At 43.1% G+C, this 17,209-nt stretch overlaps 1 protein-coding gene across 8 annotated transcripts in view; it reads right to left on the bottom strand.

Annotated features, from left to right (window-relative positions):
* The window catches only part of DNAJC6 (DnaJ heat shock protein family (Hsp40) member C6), a 131,766-nt gene that overhangs the window by 37,018 nt on the left and 77,539 nt on the right, over positions 1-17,209 (bottom strand). For all 8 annotated transcript variants that reach the window (XR_004325126.1, XM_014556356.2, XM_032494495.1 and 5 more), the window contains 3 exons: positions 4,408-4,558; positions 3,267-3,316; positions 3,012-3,160 (listed from right to left, as the gene is read on the bottom strand). Coding sequence is in view for 7 of the 8 variants with exons in the window: in XM_032494495.1 (XP_032350386.1) it covers positions 3,012-3,160; positions 3,267-3,316; positions 4,408-4,558 (350 nt within the window). In the remaining variant the exon portion in view is untranslated. The remainder of the gene's footprint in view (positions 1-3,011; positions 3,161-3,266; positions 3,317-4,407; positions 4,559-17,209) is intronic.

The following is a 17,209-nucleotide window of genomic DNA, read 5'->3' as shown; positions in this document are numbered from 1 at the left end:
ATAGAAGATGGAGCTGGACTCCTGTGACTCTGCGAATAAACCAGTCTTGTGTTTGGTCTTTTCCAACACTGACATTGATGGAAGCTTCAGCCATCGACATTTATTAAAATAAGATTTAATTGCAGACCTAGCAGTCCACTGGCCTGGAAGGAGGAGAAATTGGTTTTCGTCTTCACGGACCAGAAGATGAGAACCAAGAAAACCTTCCTAAGTCAGGCAACAATAAGTTGCAAGTCGATTTGCAGTGTCGGGGCTGAGGAGAGAAGGGACTAGGGGCTTGAAAAGAGATGCAGTCACATGAGAAACAGAGCTAAGTTGAAAATACTAAGGCCATGGGACTGTTTCCTTGGGATGCAGCTGAGGCTTGAGGGAGCTAGGTCAGAGGGTCCAGTTCCATTCTGTAGAGTTCTGGGACTATCTGTAAAGGGCTAAAGATAGAGTGCAATCCTGCATTTTAGGGGAAAGAACTGGAAAAGCTTTGTGACATGTGGGAGATCGTCCCCTTAGTGAAGTGAGAACAAAGAAGGGGTGGAGGGTGTGGCATGGGTGGCCTTTCAGGGAGTGGGAACAGCTCATGCAAAGAGACGGTGTCTCCCCCAGTGGGAGCACGGGGTTCTCAGGCAGTGGGGAGCAGTGAAGGCTGAGGCTGGAGAGGCACAGAGGCCAGATCCCGAAGAGCCTGGGAAGACAGTCTCTAATTTGCATGGAGAAGAAATAAGCCTCTCCTTTCACCTCTACAAGACTGCCTCATGCTTCCAGGTCCAGCCCCCACTGCTGCCTCCCTTCACTAAACTCCCTCCATACGTATTGTTACTATTATCTGCAATTAGAACATCCTGGGTTCTCCCTGCTACTAGGCTTAAGTGCCTTGAGAACAAGAACCAAATATGTATGTGATGGCTACGTGTTTAACAATTCTTTGCACGTTCATTCTTCTGGGCAAAATTGACTAGCCATGTCAGGCACCATTCCAGGTAGCAAATAAAATAAACGTGCTCCCTGCTCTTCTAGGGCAAGTGAGAGGAGCCGAGGGCAGGTGCTAAATGTGTAATTCCCAGTTCCTTTGGTAAGACTGTGGATTCTGGTCACAAAATACGGAGTTACACTAATAGATGCCTTTCTTTAAATATCTGTATAAAGATCGCTTTTATAAATAATATATGAGACATCTTTATATGCTTGAATGTGTCTATAATGATATTATATCTTTGTTTACTTCCAGAGGGAAAATTTTCCAGACTACCACAAATACTTCAAGATTAAATAAAATTTCCACAAAATATTATGCAGGATGTTCCACAGTCCTTGAATTATGAAAATGATGGCACCGAGTCCCCAAACGAGACAAAAGTCAATTCAAAAGATTTGCATCTGAATTAGAAACAGAGCATCTACCCCCATTTTTGTTTGATATTCATTCACTTGCTCTGAATTAGGTAATAGACGGAGTAAGAGTTGGAAGGGCAGTTGACTTATAGGGAATTTTAAAGAGCTGCCTTTAAAATCTGCATTATAGAATGGGAATTTAGACCAAACCACCTCAGGATGGTTTTACCAGAGCTTCTCCGAGAGTGTGGTCCCCAGGGCAACTGCGGGAGGAGTGCCCAGGAAGTTGTCAGCAAGGCAGAGTCTCACCACGCCCTGCTCTGCTGAACCAGCAGTGCTGGGCCCAGGGGTCTAACAAGCCCTCTAGGAGATTCCCATGTACACGAAAGTTTGAGAACCACTGGGTTACTGCTTGCCTATCCTGGGAACACTCTGGGAAAAGGGTCCTTCACAAAATTCTCCCCTATCTTACTGAGCTTTGGGGCAGGAAGTCTGGGAGAGCATACAGACCAACCTTCGTCTAGCTTTTAGAGATCAGGAAACAGGCCCAGAGATTATCATGGCCAACTGAAATTTAAAGCAAAGTCTGACATCAAAGTCTTCTGACATCAAAGCTGAGACCCTAGATACACAGTGAGAACAGAACAGGCGGCTATCACTGTGCATGTTGGAGATTAAGATTCACTTTTAGTAAAGGGTCCAATGTGTAGAAAACCCTCTCCATTTATTAACAAATCCAAATGGAGTTGTAGGACCAGCCACGCCTAAAGGCTAAGTCAAAATATTTTTAAATGTTCTTCAGAGAGAAAAAGCCTCATTTTAATGAATAATGCCAAGAATTCAGTGGCCAGAAATATCAGCTTTGACATCAGATTTAAACCAAAGCCAGATCTCATAGCTCCTTAACCAGCCTGAAACTAGAAATTTTTCTTTCTCTAAATATTTAGCTCCTTAAGAGGATAATCCAGGTTTCCAGGTAATACTGTTATTCCACGGTAATGGCTAAGAACACATGCCTTAGGCCACTTCGTAGTTGTGTGGTCTTGGGCAAGTCTGCTTACCTCTCTGTGTCTTAATTTCTCCATCTACTTCAGAGGACTGTTGAGGGAATCAATGAGGCATTGCCTGTTAAGTTCCCAGCACAGCATAAAGGCTCTAAAAATGTTGCTTCTGACTGCTATAAATATTAGCAATAGTATTACCAAACCCACAGTGTGGATGGCTTATGTGCGACACCCTACTTACGAAAGATGTACTTTCCCGAGTGTCAGAAAGCTATTTCCATTAATACCGGTGTGTCTCTACTGGTCCGGCCACACGGCCTCATCGTGATGCCCAGCCAGCAACAAGGAAGGGTTAAAAGCATCATTCGTGCTACAGTGTAAGGTCACCAACCGCCCTGTGCGGCAATTCCATCTCCAGCTGAGCCTCGCAGCAACATGCCCTAACAACTGAGCAACCGGCCACAACTGATTGGAGGCCCTCAATTTGATGGTACCTCACTGACAGAGAACCTTCCCTGCCAATCTCGCCCAAGAAAAGCTTCAGAATATCTCATAATAGCCTCATAAAATTTTGTGGATAGAGAAGTGTCCAGAATATACAGTTGTTTTTTTTTTAGCTCCCTGGGCCTGAGGGCAGAGGCTTTGAGGATAGCTCTTATGATCAGGGCGAGAATTCCTTACCCTGCTGTGAAACTTGGCAGTTCGGTAAGACTTGGGTGACAGATTGTACACCGTGTAGTGGTCAAGGTGTCTGGAATCCAAGAAGCTTCGAATGTCATCAACCTGATTCCTGAATCCGATGTCAACATTGTCCAGAGGAAAGGACATCACTGGGCAGGGTCACACAGAAAGAAAAGAGGTTAAACAGGTCTGCTGTCACAACGGGCAGCAGTGGAAGCTGAGCTACTGAGCGTTTAATACACACGGGAAACTTACCGATAATTCTGGAGGTAACATAAGTGAAGTCTAAATCTCCTTTTGTGTAGCTAAAAGCAAGACAGGAAAGGGCACTCATTAAAATCATCCATATATACCAAGATCTCTCTCTAAATCAATTGCTCATCGTGACTTGGGACATTTCCACCCAACGGGCATATTCTGACCTCCCTCAAGGCTTTCACTTTAACAAGGAGGCATCGTTAACAGAAGATAAGCCGTACCCTCAGGAGCATACATCTACCTCCCCAAACAGGGTACCCCAATACCCTTTGAAGATGCCACTTTATGAACGGCATCCATCTCAGAATAGAAGACACTGCTTATTTATTGATCCCAATTGTCCCAGCCTCTTTGCCTACAGCTGCTACGTGTCAGCAGCTAGGAAGTAGGGAAGGAAGTGATGGAGAAAGAACAAAGGATCCTTTTTTTAGCCTCTCAGGCCCAAGCTGGGGATTGAAGGTAAGAGATAAAACTACCTTTGAACAAAGATTAAAATGCAGGTTAATATATTGGACTTCACATTTGAATCTGTGATTTAAAACTGCATACTGTAACTTAAAGTGACCCTAGAACTTTCTAATACTTAAGAATAAAAAAGGAATTCACATGACCTGCTTGTAAAAGTTTCATACGGTAGAAGGGTAGAAAGCTTCTCCCAGTAAATAAATTTTAAAGGGCTATTAAGATACAAAACCAAAATTCTGTTTTGATTACAATCCATGAGTACTGCTTATTTAAATCGCCCATGCATTATTATCTCATGTTAATTCTCAAACCACCTAAAGACATAAATCTTACCAGGATAAAAAAAGTAAAGCTCAGAGAGGTTAATTAATTTGCCTTAGGTCACTTGGTTAACAAGGGCAGATATTGCATTAGAATCCAGGACGCTAGATTCAAAAGCCAGGGATGGCAAACACTATCCTCCAAAGTACCAGTGAGCTGAGTCATCCCAGCCTGGGCTTGTAGCTTCTGAAGGACCCAACTTCATGGCTTCAATGGCATTTCTCAGTCAATCAGATCCCATGCAATTACATCACAAAACTGACAGTCTTTGAGGCAGACAAGCAGCTGGCAGGTACCCAGATCCTTTGGGGTCACAGAGGTCCATTAACTTAACCGGGAAAGATGCACATACCTGGTAACAGATTGTATAACTCTGGAAGATGTGTCTTTGAGGGTGTCTTTCAAGTTGTCCTTCAGGTTACTAAAGAGCCTCCCCGCACCTCCTTTCACCATGTCAAAGAGACCTCCCCCGTAGCTGGGCTCCATGTCTGGAGATGAGGCACCTGCCAATGAAAATCAGAAAAAGAGGTAACAGCACGGAATACACAGGACACCAATCCTTTGTTCCTGAAACATATGCAGACCACCTTTGGGAATCTGGAGCAGATATTCCTGTCAGTTACATCATGTTCCCAGGACGTACTGACTCTGGGTTACAGTGCTGCTGGTCCTCAGAGGGGACCAAGGAAAGTCCCTCACCAAGTTCCAGGAACAGAAACCTTCAGAGCTGCACGTCCAGTACTATAGCCACCAGCCCCATGTGCAACTGAGCACTGGAAATGTAGTTAGTCGAATTGAGATGTGTTGCAAGTATAAAATACATATCCAGTGTCAAAGACAGTGCAAAAAATGTAAAAGATCTCATAAATATTTTTGAATGATCACATGTTAAAATGATAATATTTTAGATATACTGAGCTAAATAGATTACACTATTAAGTTAATTTCACCTGTTCCTTTTTACTTTTTTAATGTGGATGCTAGAAAATTTTAAATTGTATACGTGGCCTGCATTAGACGTATACTGCTGCTCCAGAGAGAGGAAATGAGTCCAGGGGCCACCTCTGCTCTTTGATGGAGTTAACCGTGTTAGAAGACTCCTTCCATGGCCATCCCGCAGAGTAATAGCTCACTTCCATCCTGAGGTTGCATGGTGGTCACTGATGTTATTTGTCAAGTATGTCAGGTTCTCCTCCCTGACAGTTTCATACATTTGTATGTCGTAGATAATACTATTTTTCCACTTTATACGTCAAAAAACTGAGGTGAGGCAGCTTCTCTAATGGTATAGAGCTAGTAAGGCAGTGGCAGATCTGGGATTTGGGCCCTCCACCTTTACAACCATACCCCTCTTTCCTCTCCTAATGCTATCCTGAATTTAATATTTACCATTCCAAATAATTTCTTTAAACTTTCATTACATATGTCTGTTCCATAAGCAATATATGAATATTGTTTTTCATGCTTTCAAACTGTTATATAGATGGTTTTCTGTTTGCAACTTTATTTTTTTTGCCCACCATTATTTAAAATTCTTTCAAACTGATACCACATGTGCCTTTAGCTCACTCACCGTCTGCATCCGTTACCCCACTGATGGATACCAAGGTCGTTTCCTATAACAAACAACGCGGTTATGAACACATTGGCTTGACTCCATGCGAGGGAGCTCTCTAGGATACACGTGGGAGTGGAAATCTGCTGGTAGGTAGGATATGCACATCTTCAAACTTCTAGACAGTAACACAGTATTTCTGAAGTAGTTGTATCGGTTTAAACTCCTACCAGTAGTGCCTCTGAGCCCCCTCCCTGCACGCTCTCCCGAACACTTTATACTGTCAGACTTTACAGTGTTTACCAATCTGGTGAGTATGAAACAGTATCCCCTTTTGGCCTTATTTTGTGGTTTCCCCAATTACTAGTGAGTTGGGGTATCTTTTATTGTGTCTACTGGCCAGGCAGTGCTTCTTTAAATCATACGTCATGTAGCTACTAAACTCCTATGAGCCGTGTAGATGTTCACACATATACCTATCAAAATGTGTTGACTGCTATGTACGTACATCCTAATCACAAAAGCTTTGATGCCTGTGGCCACAGGCATCTATTTGAAAATGAGGCTCTATTAGAAATTGCAAAGAACAATTAGTGCTGGTGAATAAAGGAATGACTAGACACATGGACAGACACTGATAACGTCTAGCACTCACGGAGCTCTCCCCCGCACCAGGAACCCCACTTGGACTTTGATGTTAGCACAGTTTCACGTTGTGGGAAGCAGGCAGGGGGGTTATTATGCCCATTTTATAGGTGAAGAAATGGAGGCTCGAGGAAGGGAAGCAACTCCCCCAAGATCTCAGCTAACGAGCAGCGGAGCCAGGGATTCAAACTCAGGTCTGTACAATTCCAAAGCCACTGCCTCTGTGTTCCACACTCCTCCCCAGCCCCACGTCAGCCCGCGGTTCCCACGGCTGTGATCAGGACAGTCCTTAACTCCTGTGCACACAACCACCCCTCTCCCACCCCTCAAGCCCCTTCACCTCCCACGTATGTGCCTGTCATCTGGCTGCTCTCAGCAGCGGACGTCCTCGCAACAAGCACTCTCATAAATCACCGCATCTGTCAGACCAACCAGACCGATCTCCCCATGCATGCAGCCCAGCCTCTGCACCCCCACTGCTTCACAGCCCCGGATAACTGCCAGGAACGGGTCCGATGAACAGTGCCACAGGCCAGGGCGAGAGCTACAGGTCTGAGAATATCCTCGTGTTCTGTTTCCCTATGACATAAGACGTATTACTTCCCTTTAAACACACCCTTGTATAAAAATCTGTATCGTGTTTTCATTTTAAATATATCCTTATACAGCAAGGCCAGAGCAGCATGTTTCTAAGTCCTCATTTCCACTCCAAGTTACCAGTCAGGCCTGGACACCCTTCAGATACATTATTGTTCGAAGAGATGACACCAGCTTGATTATCCAGACTTCTCTCTGACTCTCAATTTCATGCTGGAACAGAATTCTGAGGCACCAACCTACTAAAAGATATAAATATCCTTGATTATCTAAAAATCAGACTCTCAGCATCACTCAGGCTGCACGCTGCTCATTAGCACCTTGGAACCCTGCAGAAACCAGAACCATCTGCCAGAGTGACAAAGTCTGTAACCTCCATAGACCCAAATTATATGTCAAAAAAAGGGGAGAGGGCCACTCTCTGATTTTGCCCCTGCGGCTCTCTTAGGTGGCTGTTCTGGCTCTCACAAACGAGCCGAGCCGTGGGAGTGTCAGAGGCTCAGCTTCTTAAGAGGATGTTGGAGCCTTAGCCAGTAGACAGAAAGGACAGAAAGGCTTCCAACAAAGACACAACAAAGAGGAAAATGGTGCAGTCAGAGCGTGATACGCAGAAGGGAAACAATGACTAGCAGATCAGGGGCTGACACACCACGGCCCGCAGGCCAGATCCAGTCTGCTGCCTATTTTTACAGTCTGTGAAATAAGAATGACTTCTACATTTTTAAATGACTGAAAAAAGTCAAAAGAAGAATCATGTTTAATGAGGTGAAAACTACCTGAAGGTCAAGATTCAACGTCTATCAGTGACGTTTTAGTGGAATGAGCTACCCTTACTCATTTAAGTACCGTCTACGGCTTCTCGCCTGCTATGCCAGCCGAGCTGAACAGTGGTGGCAGCGGCCTTATGGCCCACAAAGTCTGAAAGTACTTACTATCTGGCCCTTTATGGAAAAGTCTTCTGCTCTTTGCCCTAGATGGTTCAAAGATTTTGCATTCTTAGGAATCCAGATCTTGCCACCTCTGACCCTTTCCTAAAGGCTTTGGCTAAAATGGCACCTAGTGGGAAGCACATATTTTGAAGGTCTAAGAGGGTGGGAGCAGGGAGGGCAGAGTTGAGAGGGCATGAGAATGCCACCCAAGGGGAAGGAGTCCAGGTCTGTGCCTCTGAGGCTCCAGGAAGATTCTTGCTCTATGATATCTTGTCACTTTAAAATCTAAGAGGACCCAAGCCAAGCATCAGAGCACTGTGCTCTGCGCCCTGTGACATTTCTAAGGTTGTAATAAACAAGTTTTTCTTGTGATTCCTAATATTTAGGAAACCAAAAGCAACATCCTACCCCTCCCAAGTCCTGGGAACTCACCATGGATACGACCTGACCTGTTCTCACTCACAGAGTGACACAAAATTTATATCTCCTGGGAGAGAATCTGTGTCCTACTGGGCTGTTAGTTAGCTGTTTTGCTCATTTACTTATATTAAGCTTTATTCCAAAAAAAGATTTGAGATGATTCAATAGTTATTCAGAAAAAATATGTATCATTTTAAGAAAACCAGCAAAAAGTTAAGGCTGGTCTTGACTGCCTTAATGTAACCAGAAATACAAGAAAAGTAAGTCCAGCTACTTTTCATAAACATCTTATTGATTTGTTAGCTGTGGGCAAAACACTGGGAGAAGTATTGCAAAAGAGGACGAAAGATGTTGACAAAGGCCTTGCCCTGGAAAGTCCACATTGCACAGTGGTCATTCCTGACACCTGCTCCCAGTGCTCACACAACCAATATATATGCTCATCAACCCTGGGCTGCAGATAGTTTCACTAGGTGACCCCTAAGAAAGGATGCTTCCCCCAAAAGCACAGTCCTCAAAGGAAAAGGAAGGTATGCAAACATTTACCAAAAAAGACGTTCATCAAGCAAAGCCAGTGACCCTACTCAGGTACTGTCTGCCTCGGTGGGCCTTCCCTGATCAGGCAACCTTCCTACTTAGGTACAGAAACCATTCCTTGTGTCTCCTCACGCCCAGTCTCCTATCCATCCTCGCCAGAGTTCCTCCCTCAGTTACTTGGCTTAATAGTTTTCTGACTAAAAGAAAGTTAGAAAGAAAAGAAAATTTAAATCCAGTTTCTGAAATGTCTTCAGCTCTTTACAGAGATCTCTGACTTTCTCAGGACACTCTTTAGGAGACAAGAGGATAATCGCCAAGGCAATAATGTTATGGATGAAAATATGAGGCCCGAAGCTACAGAAGTGTTCATCCCTGGAGACAGAAGACAGTTCCCTGTCCTGCCCAGCACCGTGGCCAAGGGCCGCAAGCAGCCAGTCGAGCACTTGAAACGTGGATTGAGATGTCTGTAAGTCTTAAACACCCACCAGATTTTGAAGATTTAGTTCAAAAGAATGAGAATATCTCGTTAATAATTTTGTATTGATTAATGTGTTGTAATGATAATACTTCTGATACACTGGGGTAATTAAAATGAATTATTAAAATTTTAAAAAAACACATGTTCCTTGAGGTGGTGCTTAAAATGGCAAGAAACAATAAAGGATGTATTTTCCCATAGTAAGAGAATTGGTTGAGTATCTCTAAGGATGCCACATAATTAGCTATCAAAATCACTTTTTAAGAGTACAGATGCTCATGACAAAGGGCTAAGTGAAATATTAACAGGATACAAAACATGCACAGTATAATCTAATTCTTGTAAAAGAAAAATATTTGAGTTTACAGAAAGAATTAAGACAATTTAATAAACATCAAATATAAATAACAGCAATTCAAACTTACCGAATGCCTACTATGTACCAGGCACTAATCTAAATTCTTTACAGGGAGTATTTAATCTTCACAACCACCCTGTGAAGGAGACACCATTGCTATCACCATTTTCCATGTGAGGACACTGAAGCAAAGATACATCAGTGACCGGCCCCAGGTCCCACAGTTAGTAAGCCAAGATTTGCACCCAGGCAGGCTGCCCCAGGGTCCAGACCTCTGGCTGCTACATTTTACAGAATAGTTACAGCAATTATATCTAAGTAGGATAATGATAAGTGATTTTTGTTGTTGGAATGTAATTTCTAAACTTTCTATAATTTACTCTCATGTATAGTTAAAAATACATCTGAAAGTCTCAAGTTGTTTTTTCAGAGTACACTTCAGCTCTTATTAGTTAAAACTTTGTATTTACATAACATAAAAATTAAGGTTTCAAATGATTTTATTATAAGCATTAATCCATCTTCACAATTGGTGTTATTTTCCCCCCATTTTCAGACACAGAATGTATTTAAACTTACAACAGAAATAAAGAATTCCAAAATTTTGCTTCCCAAAAAAAAGTTATATAAAATAAAGATAACAGCCAAGTGCTATGCCATTACAACTCAATTTGTCCTTCTTCAGTAGCTAGAGAGACCTCCCTCCTCTGTGCATCATTTACTGTAGCTTATAGTCACACAGGGTTTCTCAGCCCGCCCTCTGAGATGTAGGCAAATGTTGCCCATCAGCCCTCAAGTAGCCCTACGTGGATCTTTAACTTCATGTGGGCTAGAAACTTGCCAGGAACACCTTTCAGTACTTGACTCTTTTTCTACAACCTGAGACCCTGCTTCCTCATGGTAGTAACCACGTCAGCTTTGGCTTAAATACTCCAGATAATCCTGCACATTAACAACAGGGAAGAGATGACAAAGGGCGCTTGGCAACAGTTGAAGTTCTTGGAACATCAGCCTTCCTCGGTGGGTCCTCTGGTCCTCCACAAAGACACTGCCACAGACCATCACCTTTCCCATTTCTGGAAAGTCTTTGTCACCCAGTTCTAATAATTGTGGGTTATTATTCCATAGTGTTCGGGGTCAGCCTGTATGAGGGATAACTGATAATCTGAATTCTGGCACGATGATTTCTTCATATTCATGTTCTTTTTCACCAATGGTACATTTTCCTCCATAGTTATTTAAGTGCCATAAAGCTACAAATGCCCTTCCCTGGCTTCTACAAAGTTGGCAATTGCAGGTTAGAAATTCCCAAAACTAAAGGGACCTTGCAGAGATGCACCATTAGCCCCTGTGCCAGGAAAATACTATTTCTTCTCTAAAACACTTGGCAAGAGACAAAGAATCAGTGTCATCACCACATAAGGCTTCATCATCCTTGTTTACAGCAGATTTGTCAGCTCTTGGCTTCCCACAATTTAAAAAAATGGATCACATGGGGATAACAACTAGATAGATCACGGAAAAGCCCACCATCTTAACTCCCAGACTCAGAGACTGCTTAAACCTCATTCCCAGTTCATCCCAGTTCAGGGGAGCTTAGAGAAAAGAGGATGGACTTTGGGGAGAGGGGTCTTAGACAAGAGACTTACTTTTTTCACATAAAACCTGTGTGACCTTACGCATGATGTTTTACTCCCATAAGGGCTTCTTCTCCCTTTACAAATTGGAACAAATGGAAGAAAAATAAACTGTCCTACATGTCTCATGGCATCAAAATGATCAAGGGAGGTCATGTGTGTCAATGTGACTTTTAAGTAGTGTGATTTCCTAAAATAACCAGGAATTTTCATTTTAATTCTTAGAAATTCATCTCTCACGTAAATGAGTCACTGGATTGCCAGCCACAGAATGCACAGGAATCCAATTAGAAATAACAGTTCCACAGAAAAAATAATTAAGTGAAAAAACGGACACCCCCTATGCCAAACAAGAGGCTAGGCATGGAACAAAGCCACCACAGTCAAAAGACGGGATTTGGAGTCAACTTCCACTACTAGCTGGATACATTAACGTGCAGCTGAGTAGCTGATCAAGGTCTTCACTTCTTTATCTGTAGATTGGAAGCTTTTAATAGAATCCCACACAGGACTGCGGTGAGGATTACATAAGGCAAGTTTCTATAAACTCTTCACACGGTGCCTGGTGTGTCGCGCACTTAATAAATGATAGCTACAAGGCAGCTCTGGGGAGTGGGAAGAATAAAGCCAGAAAAATGCTGTCTCCAGCAGAGTTAGGCAGCCTCAGCGAAAAAAAAAAAAAGAAAAAGAAAAAGGCCACGCTGTTCAGTTTCAGGGGTGACGAGGGCAGACAATAGGGACGTGCGCAGCAAGGACAGAATGCTCGTCTGGAGCTCCTGCTACAGCACAGGTAAATTCTTCACTTCTGATAGTTCAGAATCAGGAGTGGTGAACAGAGGTGAACCTCTTTATAAGCTCCGGGGTTTCCTCTTCCCATGCTGAAGCGCTCTAGCACCTACTATGGGGGGTGATTATGTGCTGTCTGCACGGCTGATATTCAGGTTCACACAGGTCCAGGGATCCTGGCTTCTGAAACACTGAAATACTTCTGTGCTATCTGGCACATAACATGAGCTATGAGAACTACAGGTCACTTGATGGCATTGCACAGCAGTGGCCCTAGACACGGACCAGCCTGGTAGCTGCTCAACAGACCACAGGGGCAGAGGTGTGGGGTGAGGGGTGTCCACCAGCAGTTCCAGAGAAGCTCAGGGCCGGCAGACGCAGGCCACGAAGCAGATCGTGCCGATGACTCAGGCGGGTCCAAATAACGCGGGGTCCTCAAAGTGCGTCACCACCCTGACAAGTCTACAGCATGCCCAGTCCTTCTTAGGGGGGAATAAGCTGCCAGGGCCGTTGCGACAAGGGGTTTAACAGGGATCTTGCTGGAAGGATCTGGTACCATTTCCTACATCAAACTACAGCTTGGAAATGGAAATCATTTAGCAAGTGACAAGGATACTCTGGAGAATGTCCCAAATCAACAAAACAAATGGAAATTAGAATGGTAAATAATGTGTGCTAAAAATATTATCACATGGTAAACAATTATATGTGACGTGTAGGTGCATATTTGTATAGAAAATAAAAGGGACTATACCTCACATTTTATACATATTTACATATTAATTTGCATTATTATAACAGCTATTAAATATCTTACTATTACTCCAGATACCATCAAATCAGTATGGACAGTATTTCTGTACCCACTCTCAGGACTTTGATGGGAGAAGCAACCCTAGCTCCTTCCTGAGCTGTGTGGTCATAAGAGAATCACAGACTTGGGGTCTCAAGAAGATAAAAACAGGGTAATGGATTTAGATGATTCCCTAAGTCCCTTCCAGTTCTAAAATTCTTTGAGACCATCATCATTGTAAAAGGGTCATCTGTTAAGCACATGCCCTAGACTAGCCATTCTGCTAAGCAGTTTGCATACACCACTAAATCAGACCCTCACACTAAGCACAGTGGCCCTCAGGCATCCCACTGATAAAACTGAGACTTTGGTAAAATTAACAATAGTTATGGTGGAATGAGATTGGACCTAGGTTTGGCTGGCTCCAAAGACTCGGGTCTTACCCACCTCCCCATCCTGAAGTCTTTCATAAGGACTTCGTCTCTCATGCCCCCATTCTCCCATCTGACTGTGCACCTCCATCCTAGGATCTGAAGCAGTCTGACCTACACAGAATTATTTGTGAATGGGTCTGACCCATCCACCTAGCAACTCTGGTTCCTCAATAACAGGGACAATGTTTCATGCTTCTTCATGCCTTCCTAAACTCTTAGGGTAATACTGGGCACACAGTAAGCACTCAATAAATGTATGTGAAATGGGGCTGCTGTAGATTACAAGAATCAGAAGATGGCAGAGATGGCATGCAAGACCAAACAGATCAACCTTGGTAGAGACTTGGTCTTGGCTTAACTGTAGACAGCAAATATAACCAGATGCTTTCACTGTCTCCTCATATTTCTCTGAATTTCTGACTAACACTGTACCATCCAGCACCTGCTGAGCACGCTTGCCTAAGAGATGGAGATTTCATGAACAAGAGCTTTATTATACAGAAGACTAACACTTGACAAGAAAACCAGAGAGGCATTTTTATATTCAGACAGATAAAAGGAGCTAATTAAGTAACCACCTCAAGCTCCTCTTTCCAAAGGGATCCAAGATATTTTTTTTAATGATCAGAGTAGAAAGAATAAGAAATAGAGTCAAAATGAAGACCACACTGAGACCAAAACTGACTCTGTGTAGAATAAGGGCAAGGCATAATGGTCACTAACAGGGCTAGGGAAATTCCAGCTAAATGGATGTAACACATTTGGTCCCTTCGTGGATAACTGGAATCAGGCTACAGTTGCCATCCAAATTCTACACAGTAAATTCTCATATAAAACAATACATGGATATCGCTTACTTTGATTCAACGAACATTTTAAGTACTCCTGGTGTGCCAGGGAAATAGATCTATCTAAGAGATCCTTGCTCTCCAACATTTGGGCCAAATAAAGAGGTTCACCCTCATGAAATAACAATGATCAGATCTACTTAATGAGATCAGAACTTTCAATGGAATTCTGAAGAACTAGGAAAGGCTCTGTTCACCACATGGCCTCTCAACCCCAGGGAGTGAGGGACCGTCAATCTTGTTTCTTCCTTTCTTTAATCAAAAGGTCAGGGCTTAAATCTCATTAAATGGACTATGACATTTCCCCTTAATGGCTAGTTTTGTTGCCTGGAACAGAGAAAACATCCTCACTGTTATCTGACCCTGTCTGTGATGGGAGACAGAGACAGCAAAGGATAGCTGGCCTGCTTAAAGAATACCACAAAGAAAAACGTCAAGCAAAAATCTTCTTTTCACTGTTTTGGTTCCATTCAATGGAGAGAGGGAGGCAATAGAGGCCTCAAAGATTGACTGAGAACTAACCTTCCTCCCAAACTACTCCCAGATACACTGAGAACCTTAGGAAAGCACTGTTTGTTATGCAAATGAAGTTCTAAGAGGCATCTCTCAACCCTCCTCCTTCCAACAAGATTGTCCTTCTCGGCTCCTCCTAGACAGAAACTCTAGAGCTGCCATTGCAAGCAGATTTCTCAGAGAAAGACCCCAGCACTGCTCTCCAAAGGAGCAGCAACTGTCATGGACAGATATTGTTTGTTACTTACAAGATCAGAGTACATGCATCCCACACAATAAAACTGAAAGGTATTTTTGCTCTTGTTTTTCAGACAAGGCAAGTATGTCTCAAAGAGGCAGATTCATTTGCGCCAGGATTCTTAGCTAGGATATACAAACGCCTGTGTGATGCCAAGACCCATGCTCCTTTCCTATCATCAGTGACAGTCATCTATACTCAACCACAGAGGTGGAAGTCCTGCTTGAACCATGAGAGGAAGCAAACCAGACTCATACCATTTCAAAACTCAGTGGGATATTAGCAACACAGTCCCATGCTTCACATGGATACACCAGGAAGATAAAATTATTCCCCACAAAGCGTTGCTAGGATTGACTTTGGGGAAAAAAAATCAGCTTTATTGACATATATACAATTGATCTATAATGAACTAAACATATTTAAAATGTAAACATTTAGTAAATATAGTAAGTATTAACATATGTATATGTGGGTGTACACATGTGTGAACGCACACACACACACACAGCACTAACTCCAAAACCTGAGTCCCTCTTGTATTACCCTTGAATGGAGTCCAGACTGTCTGGGAGAAGACAAACACATGGGTCACCACAAAGTACCATCCTTGGTCCCATTAGACTGTCCACCTTGCCATGGCCATCCTCTGTCAAAGCTCTGTGCTGTGCTAAGAAGTAGGAGGCTGGCTCAATCACTCCGGACAATTCAGAGAAAACTCCATGCATCGCCATACATCACAGAGCTCAGGGGAGGGGTTGACCAACAGACGCAACAAAGAATCCTCAGATTTTAGATCCAGAAGTACAACTAACTGGTCAAGAAACTGTCATGTGTGTGTGTGTGTGTGTGTGTGACTGTGAGGCTGAGAGAGGGAAGGAAAGGGGGAAAGAAGGTATGAGACAAATGCACATTCTGGTTTCTACTTTTTAAAAAAGTTTTGTTCAGATTAAAATACAGTATATATAAAATATATGTGTAGATGTTATATATTATTTTATATTATATTTTGTTATGTATCATTATACAATATATATTTTATTATAGAATAATACATATACTACAGAGGTCATTCATACTCAATACAGAAAATTTAGGCACATCAAAGGAAACATAGCAAAAGCATTAGGAAGAAAGCAAGTAGAAAAGAGGATATGATAGGGGAAAAAAGGAGAAAAATGGAAAATCTAGAATAAAACCAGACAAGGGCCAGTGTAATGCAAAGACCACAGAGCAGTATGGTGAACTCACTTCTCTGCACCTGCGGTCCACCAAAACCAGAGAAGATGGAATTAAAACAGAAGAAAATGAAACAAGAAAACAAACAAGGTGACCACTGTTAACATTTTGCAGAACTGCTCACATTTTCAGTTCTGTGTTTCTGTGGACATGCACAGATACATATTATATGATCTGTGCACATGTACACAGAAATAAGATCATACTCTACAGAGGTTGGACCTGCCACTTTTTCCACTTAACAGTGAAAAGCATTCTTCCAAGTCGTGAGGACCTTTTCTCTGCCATCTCTCACTGGGCTGCACCAGCACTGTTAACTGCTTCTCTCTTGCTCAGACTCGCCAAGTATTATTACATATATACATGCATGTAACGTGAACAGGACTTCAGAGGAGTTTATTTCCAGCTCGAGGAGAGGGATGCACGTTGCTGGGAGGAGGCAAGAGGAAGAGGTGGTGCGGCCGCCTCTTGAATTGCAGTTTGGGTAGACCGTTTCTACCCAAGGGCACTTCAGGCTGTGGGAGGAGAGCAGGCACAGACCAACAGACCGCCAAGTCAAGGACATACAGAAGGAGGAACAGGACCGAACCTGGGCCCCAGTTAGAACTGTACTGGCGACCGTGTCAGAGATGGCTGTTACAGTCTCCATCCACTAAGTGGATGAGGAAGGAGGGGGACTCGCGATAGCAAGCAATTGGTTTGAGGCAGCAACTATAGTGCACATTGCAACCAAGAGAGCACACTGTTTCCTCGGGGAACTGGGAGGAGGCAGAGGGTGTTAGAGAAAGAAGGGAGGTGAGACTGGGCAGGTGAGTGGTCCTCAGATCCCAGGGGACTGAAGGGCAAGCAAAAGAGTAAGAACTTTTACCCGCTCTCTGTATAACTGCTTGAGGGATATGGTCCTCACACTGACATAAACGACAGCAGATTTCCAAGAAGCCCTTCACAGAGCAGATTAATGCTGCCTCAGACAAGTGGAATTCCCCAGGGATAGCACACACTTTAGAACATATTTCAAAAGCTGGAATTCTGTCTGAGGGCACCTGAAGGAAATTTCAAGGCAGTACCTTCAGCATCTAATTACCAGATAAATGTATTCGCAGGAGCCTCTGACGCGCAGGCTCTGGAGTAGGTCATGTCAAGCATG

This window comes from Camelus ferus, chromosome 13 (genome assembly GCF_009834535.1).
Source record: "Camelus ferus isolate YT-003-E chromosome 13, BCGSAC_Cfer_1.0, whole genome shotgun sequence".
Taxonomy (NCBI): Eukaryota; Metazoa; Chordata; class Mammalia; order Artiodactyla; family Camelidae; genus Camelus; species Camelus ferus.
This window is presented reverse-complemented; position numbering and strand designations above follow the sequence as displayed.